Below are 16,318 nucleotides of genomic sequence, written 5' to 3'. Positions count from 1 at the left end.
TATACGCCGGTGAAGGTTTCAAACACACACTCAACAACCGGACGTCTCAAACACGTCGACGCTTGATGATGAGCGCATGGACGCCTCTCTCTGACATGCTTCTTCTGTGAAGACCTGACAGTAAGTGTTGCTGTTTTCCTGTTGTTTACAGATGAACCATGTGTTTAACCGGGTCGTGGCTGAAATTAAGGTTAGTGTTATGTTCAGGAGCTACGTGCTTGCTGTTTATGTCCGTTTTTGCCCGTGTTATGTACAGAAGAAGTGCTTGCCGACCTTCACACAGCTCACATGAAGTGCCAGGACCAGTCACTTATTTTAAATGTGTACTTACTAATGTTAGTGATAATAACAATATAGCATGTGTCGTGCTTGTTTCGTGCTCTAAAACAACTTGGTACCACTTGCAGACCTGAATGGCATAAAAAAAGTAATAATGAACTAATTAGATTACATTAGATATACTTTATTCATCCCACCACCCTAATTTACTTGTTACAGCAGCAGAGGAAAGTGTAGCATACACTACAGAATTAGAAAAAAGTAGAAAAGGCACAAAAAAACCCCACAATAAACAGACAGACAACCTTCAACCATCAACCTTCAAAACAGACAAGTACTGAGGATAAAAATGTCATGATATATAATAAGAGTATTGTAATATAAAGTGACCATAGTGTAAGAAATATTGCAAAGAAAGTGACCACGATACACATCGTAATATATCGACATACATCAAAACATCTGTTCAGTACGTGCAGCTGACCAGCTGATGTTCCTCGCAGTGGCCTGCATCATGGTTTAAAAAGTAAAACTGATTTGTCATTTACATTTTTCAGGGTTGTTTTTGGATGCACTGGGATCCAGACAGCCAACCAAGATGACCACATGTGTCATGTCCTGTTACTGAGTGTGTTTTATAGTGTGACCTAGCACTTAAAAAGATTATTTATTTGCCACAAGTGTCAAAGCTTTGCTCGTTGTGAGGTTCTTTCCTGTGTTTTATAGTGTTGTAATAATAATGTTTTTGTATTTTGGACACAGTTTGAGCATGTGGCCCTGGGATTTGGGAAGTTGAGATCATCATTAATTCACTATTTTCTGACACTTTAGAGGTTTAACAGTCGATCATCCATTCATTTTTTTTTTTTTTTTGTAACCGCTTATCCTTATCGGGGTTGTGCGGGGCTGGAGCTGCTCCCAGCTGACATTTGGAGAAGTGTGGTACCCCCTGGACAGGTCGGCGGTTCATCACAGGGCTGAAACATAGAGACAAACAGTTATTCACGCTCACATTTACACCGATTTAGAGTCACCAATTTACTGTATGTCTTTGGACTGTGGGAGGAAGCCAGAGTACCCGTGTGCATACTCCACACAGAAAGGCCCCGGCCGAGGTTTGAATCAGAAAAATTGTGTGGCATCGGTGCTAACCACTGCACCACCGTGCTGCGCCACCAAAAATAATTGATATCTAAAATGATGGTTAGGTGAAACACAAGTCTGAACAGTTTGTTTGATGAGGCAGAGCCAGGCAGGACATGATCAGATACTCTGCTCTATTATTGTCTGCTCAGGCTGTAAAGTGTGCAGAGGAGCGATCATGCGGGCTCACCAGCTGGCTTCTGCCAATGTAAGAAGAAGGCGAGGTGTATCCACAGCTGCCGCGGTGTGTGAAATCTACAGGATATGAGGCTACAGTATCCCACTGAACACCTGTGCTTCTATTTTTCTGCTTGACTTCCACTCTAAAGAGATCCGTCACCATCCCACATCTCAGCCTATCTGCTCCGACGCAGTGCTCCGTATCATATCAGCTTGTCGGGAAACCTGCAAGCCATTTATAGGTTTGTCATGGGTTTTTCGTCCACAGTCTAGCCTAAATATTGCCGTTGGGATATGTTTGGATTTTGGGTAATATGTGGAGTCAGTGTTTGACTTGCGGCGTGGTTGTAGCAACCACTTAGATTAGTTCTGGGATTTGAAGGAGTTTAGAGTTTGATGACCAAAATAACAGAAACAAATTACATTAGTGGACATTAAATTGAATCCTCTTGCATAAGCAGAGAAACAACTTCAACTTTTCAGTAACTAGTCGAGTGATTCAGTGAGAAATTCAGAATCTCAGTGGTATGATGGAAAGTTTTTCTCTCTTGTAACCAAACTATTTCAGTTCAGCTGCATGATTTGTTTCTCCTCACAGCTTCCAGTTATATATACACACACCAGACAATAGAGTATGTCAAGTCAAGCCGCAGTACACTGCGAGCTGTTCACAGCCACTGCCTGTGAAAGACGGGCTTTAGCATATGTTTGCGTCTGTGGGCTTCGATATCTCAAGAGTTTGTCTGTGCTTGTGTGTGTTCACCAAGGTTCAGTGACACAATTCACGCTCGAGAGCCAGCGTGCGAGGTGGGAGGTGGTTTAGTGCACAGAAAAGGAGTGGTTGGTCTCATCATTGTTGTGTGATTTGAATGGTTCCCCTTCAGGAATGCCCAAACAACTATGCGTGGGCTGACTGTAGACTTTGTTTTGGCCTTATGGATCTGTGCGTGTAAGAGAAAGAGAAAAAACATGTTATGTATAATGCAGCCCGTGATGTGTAAAATGATTTAGAAGAGGCTCTTTTCTTTCTCTGTACTTTGTACTGTCGGAGAAATTAATCTTGTTAAGGGCACAATCTGTGATCCAAATGTTCGAACCATTGGTCAGTTAATCAATTTAATATATATCTTGATTTCTTTAGCATGAATGCCAAACATTTCCTATCTTCAGCCTCTCAGTTGTAAGGATTGATTAGACATTTTTGATTTGTCGTAGCAGGAAAAGGTGAAAGAAATTTCATTGACGATGCCAAAGTAAGTCAGGCCGGTGAGTTGGCAAGCACAATAACAGGACCCTGTAGCTGGCTCACCAAATCTGAATGCAGTTGTAATCAGTGTTATTACACCAGTGCAGATTAATAGATAATAACAATAATTATTACTTGATCCAAGCGTAAACAAAAAGGTCGCACCCGCCATCAAAACACCAAACTGTAAAACAGTTTGCATAAAGGGAGGATTTATTGCGGGACTGTTGTATCAGGCGGAAAATATAGCACCGACTGGTTTGTTCTTTGTTCTTATCATAATGTTTGTCACAAAAAAATTTGGGATAATTATAGTAGAGCCAAGAGAAAAACAGACTACATTAGAACAAGATGTCGGCCTACCTCCTACTGGCTGATATGAGCTATTACTTCAGTTTGGTGCCTTCAGCTGAAAAACATCTCTCAAATTAAATCCAAAGTCATCCTTCCAAAGAACAACACTGTGTTTGTGCACTTCCTCTAACAACATTTTTATTTACACTCTCACTTCCTCCTTTTTCTCTCGTGACAGTGATGGCTGTGAATCACCTGCTGCGACCGCTGCTGTGTCAGTCCCTGGTGCGACAGGTCAGGTCTCCCCTCGTGGCCACCTCCAGGCTCAGTGCACCACTTCTGTGTCCCGACACCACCCGATACCCCGCCGCATGCACCAGACTCTATGCCACCAAGAAGTCAAAAGGTCAGTGAGGATATTTCTGACTGGAGTTCACACGAGTGCAGTCTCTGTGGTTCTTTTGGCATCACTGTAGGTTACTTGATTAGATATTATTTGTCTTAGATATGAGTCTACACTCTTCTCTCAGTGCTTTCCTTTCTTTTCCTCTTTTCATCTTCCAAGCCAAGGCAAAGGGCCAGTCAGCTAAGGTGAACATTAATTCTGCACTGGTGGAAGACATCATCAATTTGGATGAAGTGAAGGGGGATATGACGGCTGTTCTCAATGCACTCAAAGATGACTTCACACGCAACCTCAGCATCCGAACCTCACCAGGTATTCAGCTTATCTCTCTGTCTTTCTCGGACTCGCTCTCTCGTGTTGTCTGTCTGCCGGTGTCTCCTCACATCGCTCTCTGTTTTTTCACTGTGCACCCTTGTGTACAAAACTGAAGACAGAAATAATTGATAAAAGTTAGCGTAAACAGTTCAGGCCAGTAGTGTCAAGTGTTTGTTTGATGTGACACTGAGTGGTAAGAAATGGCAATATAATAAGACTGTTGACACAATATGAGGGTTAAATTGAACTTACCTTTTCCTTTGTTAACTGGGTTAAAGAAGAGAAACATAAAATAACAAGAGTATCATAACATATTGTACAAAATAAGATTTCAATGTTTTATTATAAAGCAGGACTACACGCTACATAAAGTACTGTACTTGTATTTAGTAAGGTTGTGATGTCACAATTACACAGTCACCAACCTCAGCCACGCTCCCAGCATGGCCCACCCGGACACACTGTCTGGCTACAGTCGGCTTCCTGTACTTTGTCTTGCCATGCGTCACTCAGAAGAGAGTCAGCTAATCAAATAAGAGGCTCATTAATATTAATGATGCAAAACACCCTGTCCTGGGCAAGACATTGGAGAGGAGATGTAAAACTATATTGAGATGACTTTTAGTCCTTAAAACCACAAATATATCTTTTTATGGATGTCAAAAGTTAAATTAAAACACAGAAAACTGTGAAATATGGGACCATTAATCTAATTCTGACCTGTATCACAAGTAATTGCATCAATTTTTCAACAGCAGGTTCAGTCTGGAAAGGTATGTGTGTTATCTCATGATTGTCTGTAGTCCAACCAGAATGATAAAATGTTTTTGAAACCACGTTTTAAATCCAGCAACACCTCCATAAAAATGGCTCTCCACTTCTTCTGTCCAGGCTCAACGTTTCATCATTCTGACCGGACTGCAGGCATCAATGAGAAACTTCAAAATAACACTATGCAGACAACACAGTGTGAGATATACATGCATGAATTTTGCACGACTGTTGCAGTTCAGTTTCGTTTTCTTTTTAACAACACATCTCTGGCACATTTTTACTTTGGGATAAAAGTCAGTGAGTCTTTTGTTTGCAACTACCTGACAAAGCGCCTAAGGGCTCCAAGTAAGACCCAGTATAACCTTACCTTGACCTCTGTCCCCCCTCCCTCAACTACATCCAGGTCTTGACCCTTTGCCACCCCACCTCTGGGAGTCAGAGGTGGGGTGTATAATGCAAGCTCCCGAGGGAGGAGGCAGCCGCTAGAATCAGACTTCAAACTTAAAACGTCTGAACTTCTTTTCCTCCTCAGAAGAAAGTGTGCTTTCTCTGACATTTGACCTACATCATGTGCAGTCTTTTTACTTCTACACACGGACAACACAACCTTGATTTTTGTCTTGTGAGATTTCCTGCGACCCTTTTCGTTCTTCTTTGTTCATTTATCTGTCCATTCGTTCTTCTTGTTGCCTTCAGCTCTTTTCTTTGTCCGCTCATCATTCAGCAATTTCTTAGTCTGAGTCATTTTCTATCTTCAGTCCCTCCCATGTTATCCCTCTGCTACTTACTCCTTTCTTTTGTTTTTGCAATAATCCCCAGCGTTATATTTTGGCCTCTGCTCATGCCACAGTTTCAATCTCTCATACTTGTAAATTCAAATTTCTTATTGACCCACGGGGAAACATTTGTTCACAGGTCAAGAATTTTCAAGTTCCCTACTGCTCTCCCTCCAACTCTTCAGTCCTCTTCCTGTTTCTCAAGTCATTTTTGCCTCCTTCCCTCCATCCTGTCATCCTCTCTGCCTCCTCCCTCCATCTCTCTATCCCTCACTGCTCTCCATCCTCCTCTCTTCTGTCCAGCTGCACAGTAATCCAGGGAGGCAGCAGGACTTAGAGCTGACAGGAGAGATGAGATGGTGGAATGAAATGACGTCAGTTGTCCAAGTGTGTGTGTGTGTGTCTCATGCGAGTGCATAAATGTGTGTTTGTTCCACGAGCCTCTCATCTGGCTCTCATTAAGTGTGTGTGTGCGTATGACTACACGTACTGTTGTGTGTCTGTATGTGTGCATGTGTTTGTTTGCATGGGGGCAAAACGTATAGCAGGCAGTCGTAGATAGATGCAGAGAGAAGGGATCAGTGCTATGACCACCATATTGTGGTCAGTCACAGATGGTTAATCTGCCCAGAAAACGAGCTGTTTCCATGGAAACTTTGTTAAGACAGAGACTGAGACAATGAACAACAACAGTGCTGGAAAAAATACTTCGAAATATACCTTCAGGTACCAAAACATCTATCCAAATTATAGATTATTGGAGTTTCAATGAATATTCAACATTAGATTAAGAACTTTAGATGAGAAGACTGTTGAATATAAGGCCTCAGCCAGCAGCCGACTGGCTTAGGATAGCATAAAGCATGGAAGTAAATGGAAACAGCTAGCCTGGTTCTGTCCAATGGAAACCCTGTCCACCTAGCAGAAGGTCTAAAGATACCTGATCTGTCATATTTTGTCTGTTTAATCCGTTTAGTCCAGTCATGGAATCCCGTAAACAAGATACCAAACCTTAAATCGCTCTCAATGGCTGTGCCATGAAGTGCGTGGGTGGGTGAGCTTAGCATCATCGTGAACACTTTGGATTGGAAGCGCTGTTGTATCGCTCCCTACGAGCAGTTGGCTCAGTTGCATAGCAGGCTCTATGAATGGACGAGTTGCTGTAAAACACTTTGAGAGGTTGGTAGACCAGAACAAGTCCATTTATTGTTCCTGGCTATGAAATAGCTGAGACAAGTAATGCCCCATAAAACCACAACAGCACTGCATATTAAAGCTACTATAATCAATATGTTTTATACCAAGAATGGATCAAATGATTACTCGTATTTGAAAGGGGATACTCCTAGCAGAGCTGCACTAGAATTGGGGTCCTTACTTCTTTTGTGCAAAGGCATCTGTTAAGAGGCTGTTTCCTTGAGTATATACTGTGATTAAAACCTCCTAGTGCAGTGGCGTACAGCTATACCTGCTGTCAGAATGAGCTAGAAAAGGGCCCATCGATCATTGAGCTGAACTGAAAATCATGCTGACTTCATGTCAACTGTTAGTTTGTTCTAATGACACAGCTATTTGTACATTACATTGATCATTAATCTCTTACATACACATTTAAAAGGCTAGTGTACATCTATATCATATGTATTATATTAACAGTACATGTAATGTTTTGATAAAGAACAATTTGGTGAACTCTATCTCAGGCATCCTTCTCTGCCCCACCTCTCCTCTCTCATCCCCTGTATGTACCCCCTCCTCATCCTCCACCTTTGTAGTTAATGAAATGACTGGAATGAATGTCTGTCTGTCTGTCTGTCTGGCCTCCTAAAGTACAAGCAGATGTGTAGGTGCTCATTGTCAAGGCACAGGTAACAAAGATAGACAGGCAGAAGGTCATACATGTGAGCATGTACACAGAGCGACGGACAGTGAGACAGGTAGGTTTCAGACAGTAACCGAGTTAAGCTGCGGCCTTTAAATAAAAGATATCCATTTCATCACATCATGAACCTTTTATTTTTTCTTCTGTATCTAATCTCTGACTGATACATCTATGTTTTTGTCCAGATCATGTGATAAATTGGTCTTATAGAGAAAATTACACCATTGGCTCACCTCCCCTTCACCCCCCCTCCCCTTTTACACACACACACACACCACCAGCACAGCCCCCAGTGGGTAAGCTGTGAGCGGGTGATGTAAGGCAGAGGTGGAGAAGAAGGAAACAACTGCGTCTGAGGTTAGCCAGATGGAGGAGAGGGAGAGGGGTGGAGGAGTGAGGGAGTAAAAGGAGAGAGGAGAGGAGAGGAGACAGAAGTCAACTCATGTGGGCAAACTTACCTTTGCTTCTCGCAGTGTTGACGGTGAGGAGAGACTATAGAGATCATGGAAACTCTTAACAGTCTGACAGAAGGCTTAGAATTTAACTTTTTTTATTCATGCAGGCTGCACCTTCATCTGTCTGTTGTTTTATTTGTTCATCTGTCTGACTGAATGATTGTTGTCCTTTATATTAGGTCTACATTGAAACAGTGTCATCAAACCAGAAAAGCTACTATATTTAACAGCCTGATCGACTCTGGATCTTTGCAAAGCTACTATATTTAACAGCCTGATCGACTCTGGATCTTTGCGGCTGATTTTAAGGGCTGATATTGATCCTTGCGAATAAAGCAAATCTGATAGATATTAATATTCACTTTTTTTTTTTACACAAACACATAACATAAGCAAACATTTTGTGATAAAGATACGTCTGTGGAAAGATATTTTCCCCATAAACTATAAACTTTATTATCAAAAATGACAGATATAAGGTTTTTAAAGAATTTCAAACTGTAGGTGATGTTGAAATTTGAATTTATTTTAAAGTATAACTATAAATCTGTAACTACAGACTATATTAAACTTGAATTTATTAAAAAATAAAGACAAATATACATAAAATACATCCCATAAAACATTCATTCCTGCAAATGCTAATATATTTGATACTGGACGAAATCAGGGAGGCCACCTTTCGTATGCCAACAGTAAAATTATGCCTTAAATTGTCTATGTAAGTAAATAAATTAAGGAAATAAACAATTAGATTTATGTGTATTTGTCCAGGAGCTCTGGATCACATTGTGGTGACGACTCAAGATGGGAAGTTTCCTCTCAACCAGCTGGGTCAGATCTCCATGAAATCACCTCAGCTCATTATGGTCAACATGAGCAGCTTCCCAGAGGTAAAATGATCACACACACACACACACACACACACACACACACACACAGATTCTTCCTAGCGGTATCTGTTTGTCACAGGGCGGACATGCACACAGTAACTAAAAGCTTTGTAAAAATAATCCAAAGCACAGACAGATAGACGGTCCGCACAGAAAGAAAAGTGAGCCAGACCAGAACTCTGAGCCCACATCTCTGTATAAATGAAACCCGACCTGCCTCACTCTCTCCAACTGTGTCTCAGATGCTAATTGATTGATCACTCGGGGAGCCCTTTGTTCTGGGGTGAAAGATAGCAACAAGAACCTAAACTTTGTGTGTGCGTGCGCTGAGATGTCGTTATGTCTGCGTGTGAGTTGTCACAGAATAGGAAATGACCTCATTTTACCCCCAGGTTAGGAAGGAATGGATTATTTTTCTTCTTTTTTTTGCTCCCTTTTCTCTCTCTCTCTCTCTTTTTTCCTTCTTAGATGATACAATCAGAGCTCTAGAAATAAATTTTGTCCATGGGAGCAATTCACGTTTTTAGTAGCCAGACTTTCTGGTGGTCTGGAAAATCTAAATGTGCTTTTTTAGCATTTAATGCAACATTATACAATCAAATATCCACAGACAGTCATGACTGATGATTAAGTTCTCTCTGGTCTCACTGAGCAGCTACACGGTGCTTTGTTTTCATTTTGTTTTTTTCATACCTGCTCCCGTTTTCATGAGGCGCAACTATTAAAAAATGTTCAAATATTTTAGAGTTGAGGTGATAAATTCATCCCAGTAAGCAAACATTTAACATGTGCATGTGCTGAGTGTGCTTTAACTGCACGCATAGCTTCAGTGACGAATCTAAAAAATCTAAAATGAGGAATTGTTAGACGTGAAAGATGGAAAACATGCCACCACCTGAGAACTGAAGTCAGATCAGTGAACAGGATTATTTTAACGATGCTACTTGAAAAGTGATGTTGGCCAATACAATATTTATCGGAGACCTGCTAATAATACTAATGATTACAAAAATGTTGTTTACAAAGTGCAAACACATAAAGTTAATGATTGAAATCAGAACAAAACAATTCCAATTCCACAAATATGTGTACCGAATTTTGGGCCAATCCAGCAGATGTTGAGCTGTTTCACAGGATGACAAGTGAAAGCTTTGACCTGCTGGTGGTGTCAGAGGAAACTAACATCAAGTAGAGGTCTGTAAAAAGTTAGATGCACTCAAATAGATGAAGGTCTTAAGGAGGAGCAATAGACTAAGTTCTTTAACATTTGAACGTGATTTGGGAACTTCCAGACCAGAACTCAAAGATATTAACACTTTTCTTTTTTTTTTTGCATGGATGACATTCAAAAGTAGTTTCCTGTTTTGGTGAACCACCTGTCCGCTACGACAAAAAAAAACCTTCTTCTGTTTTCCCAACAGTCACCTCTTGTGAACCTACGAGTTGTGGTATCACTTTGTTCTCTTTTGTGCAGATGTCACAAAACAGCATGCAAATCTAAGTATCTATCAGCATCTCAGATCTGGAAATCCAGTCTTTGACCTGAATGGTCTTTTCGATGAGTCTTATTTCTTTCCCAGAAAACTCCGAACCACAGACCACACACACACAATGACAAACACAGTCACTGCACACACACACACACACACGCTACCCTGTCGTGCCCTACGTTACCCATGTCCCACACAGAGGTGAGTCCTCAGTACCCAGAGTTAATAGGCTTATAATGATGCCTATCCATTACCAGGCACTCCAGAGGCCCTACTATTGTTTTCCGTTCATTCATTAAGAGTGGAAGAGCGCAATGGAACTAACAACAGCTACCAGCATGCTTAGATCAGGAGGCAATTTGGTGCGTGTGCATGTTAAAGCATCCCACCACTTTGTTCATAAAGTGTTTTCTTCAGGATTTTATGTTTTTTTTTTTTTAAACACACACACACACACACACGCACAGACTCTCGCCCACATTCCTCTCCGCTTTGAACCCGAGCCGTCAAGCGTTTGATGAAACTTCAGTGTATTTTCTCTTCCTCTCCCAACATATTAACCAGAACCTGTCCGGCCTCTCCAGAGAAATTCCGCTCAGTTTTCTTTCTTTTTTTTTTTTTTGGCGTAACCACCGGCGTGGTCATCGGGGAGAGGGGAAACGCTGATGAATTTGATGCTGAGAACAATCAAACATAGGTATGAGCCGAATCTATCACCCCACACTCAAAGAGAGCAACCAGAGGGCCTGCGCGCCGGATGACTTTAACAAAGGAAGAGAAAAGAAACCTCATAATGCGTACAAATAAATTCCTTTAATCTCGCTGCCATTTCTTTCCCCCAGCGGAAAAGGCCAGAAGGAGCTGTTGAGAAAGGAGAGTAGGGTAGGGAGTTAAAAAAAAAAAAAAAAGAGGAAATGTTATGCTCTTTTTCTTTCCTCGCATTGCACATTTGCACACTTTGTAAGGCTCAGCTAAGGGAATTGTCATGCGGTTTCAGAATTGGTTTGAGGAGTGTGACTTTGTTTTCAGTAATTCAAAGGATTTGGCTTCCTCCCTGTTTGTCTGTACGCACCGTTTAACTGTAGCTCTCTGGTTCTAATGTAGTATTTTGCTGGACTAAGAGTTTCTGTTGTAGATGGTGGATCAAGTTTTTTAATGTTTCACATGTGTGAATGCTGTTTTTAATATTTGTCATTGAGCAACATGCAAGTTTCTTTATTTTTTTCTTCTGCCTGTTTTCTGCCAGACAAGTGTAAATCCAAAGAAGCCGCTATATTAATTAATTAACTGATATTTGAAGGTATTGTTCGGGCTGCAGACCAACACTTCTGAGAAGCGCTCAACATCTTTGTTTCATCCAGTGTTGTGCTGAGATGTCATTTAGCATTTACAAGCACAGCTGCCTCTCCTGCCAGTGTCCACACTGACACTGATTTATTTGTTCCCTCATTAAAACACATCATGCTCTTTTCATTTCCCTCTGATTGTCTTCATCCTTCGAAAAGATGACAGATGGTGTTTGGGAAATATTAGTTGCATTTTTTTTTTTTTATATGTATACTTTCTCAATAACACGTTTTAGACAACAGCTGAGGACAAGGACATTTTCTGCAGATGTTTTCTTGTGATAGTTTTGACAAAGCCGCAGGAAGCTGGGACATATTCCGTGTCCCAAATCCATGACGTTCTACACGCATTTTCACTTTTGCTGACGTGTCTCTAATTTAACAAGAAACCATCTGTGTCATCTGTTTGTCTAGTTCATTTAGTTTAGATCAAGATTTTTATATTCAGTTACGGCACATGGTGTCGTGCGTGATGATGCCAGATTTGATTCTAATGTCCATTTTTACAGACATGAGGCCGGTCCTGACAATATAAACACTGCATTTACATACGGGCACGAGGTGATGGTTACAGAAGGAAAAGGACAGGTGTTACTAACAAAATCCATCATGTCAGTCACGACAGTATCAGGACCTTGAAACTGAAAGAGCTAAATGTAAATAATAGAATCGACGATGACTAAATTACACCTGCGTTTTTCCTGCTGTGACAAGTCAACATGTCTTTAATGAAAACAGCCCTGCAAGGCAATAACATGAATGATTTTATACATAATTTCAAAAGTCTTAGTAATGCTACCGTTAGCATTGCTGCATGCATTGTTTATCCAAAGAAAAATGTAGCAGCTGAATGTTTTATTACCTTAAAATAATAATATTAATGTGAGGAAACATTCAGTTATCCTCAGTTTTATACGTTTATTTCTGCATCATAGCATCTTCATTGTTTTTGGGGGACTAGATATAAACATAACAGTTAAAATTAGTTCAGAAAAAAAGATATCAATGTCTTTAAACATGTGTAACATAAATCTGTCTTATCTCCAAATGTGCTGACTTCTGCCCTCCACCATGTTGGTTAAACGCAGTTAGTTAAGATAATAAGATACATCATTTGCAATGTAATGAGCATTTGCTCTTTCTGTGAATCATACATCTTCAGAAACAAGAAAAAGACGCTTTTATATTTAGAAATATATATATATTTTTTTTTTTTACATATACGCTGTGCTTGTGTGCGTTGGTGTGTGTATCCATGTATCATACACAAGCACAAGCAGACACTCCTGTGAGGTCACCATGGGTCAACGCCCTGCCCTGCAACCTCTCAGTCCTGTCCCACAGGGCCGAGCGCTGACAGTGGCCCAAGGCACTTCCACACTGCACGAGCTTCTCCTGACACACACACACACACACACACACACACACACACACGCACGAAAACACACACACACACATACACGTACACACAATAAATACACACCACAACACCTTAATGATTGCCAGCTGGAGCTGAGCCACTACCTGCAGTTATCGAGCTGCTTTCTCATTCACACCAGCACACATTTATATATCTGTGTGTGTGTGTGTGTGCCCCCAGGCTACAGAGGCTGCGTCCCGTGCCCTGAGAGAGAGTAGCATGAACCTTAACCCAGAGGTGGACGGGACGATCATCAAGGTGCCCGTTCCCAAGTGAGTCTCTTTCTGACACACACACACACACACACACACACACACACACACAAGGGCAGAAACACTTTCCTTCATTTCAATCTTTTCCTTACACTTTTACTTTTCTTCTGCGACTCCTGCTGTTTAATCCTTACACTTTTACTTTTCTTCTGCGACTCCTGCTGTTTAATACAAACACATTTGAACTCCTACAAGCCCTGAAACGATCAAGTGACGGCTGATTAATTAACTTAATTAACAAAATGTGAATTTCTAATCATTTTCATACACTGAAGTTTTTTTTTTTTTTTTTTGCTATTTCGATAAAATAATAAGAAAAAGACATTTTTGTGCTCTATTAATCTGTGACAGACATTTTACATTAATTCTGAGGTTTAATACTGAACCAAGAAGTCAATTAAATAATCAATAAATTATGTAAATGGTCATAGCTCACATTACATTAAGTCTCATCTATGGTTTTGAATTTCTCCCCATTCAATAAATCTTCTCATCTGAGCTGTAACTGACAGATTTATTGACTTTTGTCTGTAGATGTATAGAGACACCCAGTGTGTCGATGTGAGGGTCGGGTCACTCTCTCTCTCTGTATTCTGACTCACCCTCTCTCGCTCAGTCTCACTCTTTTTCTCTCCACCAAGTCAAACAACCTCATACAAAACTATCCGTCACTCACTCACTAAAACACTCTGTGTGTGTGTGTATACAGTATGTATTTTTACATATACACACATGTGCATGTAAGTATACGTGCATAAATGTAGGCGTGTGTGTGTGTGTGCGTGCGTGCATGCGCAATGGAGCAGCAGGTGTTAGTCTGGCAGAGGAGGGAGACAAGAGTCAGACTGCTTTCCCCCTGCAATCAGTCTCGGCACGCTTCGAGCCTCCATTTGCATTTCCAAAGAGAAGGCGCTCCTTGATTGGCCCTGGAATCAGTAATTAGGCCGTATTGTTTGCGGTAAATAGACGCTGCACTTGGATTGTTTGCAAATAGTCCCAGAGGCAAAAACAACGAAAAAAAGCCAATTAAGGACAAAGAGGGAGAGTGAAATGGGAAGTAGGATTTTCTGAGTGATTAACAAATGCAAAGTGAATACAAAGTTGTCGGGATGACGGATGTTTGAGCTCTGGTCTGAGACCTCGGGAAGTGATTGCGATTAGATGTTTGCTACGAGTCAGAACTAAAATGATTAGACTTCATGCCTACGAGCACTTAACATTCTCATTTGCACAAGTGAGGACATTGTGTTTTTCATTTTATCTCTTCACAGTTATGCGCTTTGTACTTTCCGTACAGTACCGACCATGAGTCTGTCCGAACGTCTGTTGAATATTTAGACTCCTAGTTTCTCTTATTTTCATAAAAGTCTGGCATCAAGTACTGTAGCAACTGATTTTAAACTTTCTTGAAAACAGAGAGCTTATTTTACATTTCACATAGACATCAGTCGAGATAAGCTAAGCTAATATCATCCATCATCATATCTTCAAACTTCATATAGAGGCATAAAAAAGGTCCGGATGAGTTGGTGTGCATGGACTCATCCACTCACCTCTCAGTTTTTATTTTTTCTCCTGTCTTACTCATCTCCTCCCTACCCGCCGCAGGGTAACGCGGGAACACCGAGAGAACCTCGCCAAGTTGGCCAAACAGTTTAGCAACAAGGCCAAAGACTCGCTGAGAAGGGTGCGATCTAACTCCATCGCAGAGGTCAAAAAGATGAAGGAGGGACACTCGGAGGACATCATCCGACTCGTGGAAAAACAGGTAGGTTCTTAATTGATAGATCAGACTGAGAAAGGGAAGTTTAACAGAAGGTTGATGTGGCTAGATGTGAGAGAGGTGAGTCAAGGGAATAACCGATAACTAGAGCTTACTAATACCTAATAACTGTTGTAACCGCAGCACAAACCGTCCAAGGGTACAGCTTACTCTGAAGGAAAATTCCAGCTAAAGAATGAAGTCATTTCCTAATGATTTCATTTCTAATGGTATTTCCAAATCATCTTTCAAACAGTTCTTTCCCTCTTGTCTTCACAGATTCAGCAACTGTCTGACAACATTGCAGTGGACATTGACAAACAGCTTGCAGCCAAGACCAAGGAGCTGTTAGGCTGACTGTAAAAGAAACACACAGGGTTTTTTTTGGTTGTTGTTTCTCAAACTGTTATCATTTTGTCATAGCTGAACCTACTGATGGATACACAAGAACAGAAGCAACATGTCATTCTCATCATGTTAATAATAGACTCAATCACATTGGAGAGGTAGTTTGAAAGCCTCCAAACAGAGGAACGAGTCTCGGGTCCTGTCAAACATGTTCTGGCACTCCTGGCAGAAACTGGGCTTCGGTTCCCGCCCGCATCACTGGCAAAGATCTGCTCGTCGCTGCCGGATGATATCTGCGTTTAACCGTCGGTGCATAAACAGAAATTGGCACAGAAACGACAACGACAGACTGCCAGTCACCTCCCTCCTCCCTTGTTACTCTTCCTGTCTTCAAACAAACACAGAGCAAGGGACGAATGGACTTTTAATGGGATTTGCGGACCTCCTCCTAATCAAACCCCTTGCCACAAGGGCTGTCTGTTTATATAAAACAAGCGCACCCGTCTGAATGTAAACTGGCTGCGGGTTTGTCTTGGTGGCGAGAGCGAGAGAGAGAGAGAGAGAGAAAAGGGGAGAGAGAGTTTGTTCCAGAGATGCAGGATATCATTAGCGTGTTGCCAAACATTTGTTTCACATTGATTCAAAGTCTGTTAAAAAAATGCACTTGAAGAAACAACAAAAAAAAAAGAAAAAAAAGAAAAAGCCTTTAATTTCTGCCCATGTCTAGGATTGATAATACGGCTGTTCGCTCGACAATAAAGTTGGGAAAGTAACATTATTGATGGACTCCATTAAAGAAACACTGCTTTGTACCATGTGCGTCATCTCTCTCTCGCTCTTGTTTTCTTTTCTTTTTCTGCACTTTTGGTTTGAAGTCGCCCCCCTCCTCCATTAGTCAGAGTGATAATGGACTTTTCCTGTGTACAGATCTCCAGGCTCTGGCTGCTGGCACCACAATTAGGAAAAGAGGCTTTCTTAATGGCGTGCACTCTGTGCCCCTCTTTGTCTTTTTAAATAGTCGCACTTTCTAAAGCCAC

The 16,318-nt window shown here is 41.2% G+C and overlaps 1 protein-coding gene across 4 annotated transcripts in view; it reads left to right on the top strand.

Moving 5' to 3' along the window:
* The window catches only part of morn5 (MORN repeat containing 5), a 56,591-nt gene extending 40,495 nt beyond the window's left edge, over nucleotides 1-16,096 (top strand). Inside the window, exons 1-8 of one of the 4 annotated variants that reach the window (XM_027281992.1) lie at nucleotides 24-120; nucleotides 1,575-1,844; nucleotides 3,381-3,548; nucleotides 3,708-3,860; nucleotides 8,525-8,643; nucleotides 13,080-13,171; nucleotides 14,780-14,939; nucleotides 15,213-16,093. In XM_027281992.1, coding sequence (XP_027137793.1) covers nucleotides 3,383-3,548; nucleotides 3,708-3,860; nucleotides 8,525-8,643; nucleotides 13,080-13,171; nucleotides 14,780-14,939; nucleotides 15,213-15,290 — 768 coding nt within the window. In that variant the 5' untranslated portion in view covers nucleotides 24-120; nucleotides 1,575-1,844; nucleotides 3,381-3,382 and the 3' untranslated portion in view covers nucleotides 15,291-16,093. The other 3 variants (XM_010736742.3, XM_027281993.1, XM_027281991.1) reach the window with 3 other exon arrangements.
* The last annotated feature ends 222 nt before the right edge of the window (nucleotides 16,097-16,318 follow it).

The sequence above is a fragment of the Larimichthys crocea genome, chromosome IX (assembly GCF_000972845.2).
Source record: "Larimichthys crocea isolate SSNF chromosome IX, L_crocea_2.0, whole genome shotgun sequence".
In the NCBI taxonomy this organism is placed as follows: domain Eukaryota; kingdom Metazoa; phylum Chordata; class Actinopteri; family Sciaenidae; genus Larimichthys; species Larimichthys crocea.
This window is presented reverse-complemented; position numbering and strand designations above follow the sequence as displayed.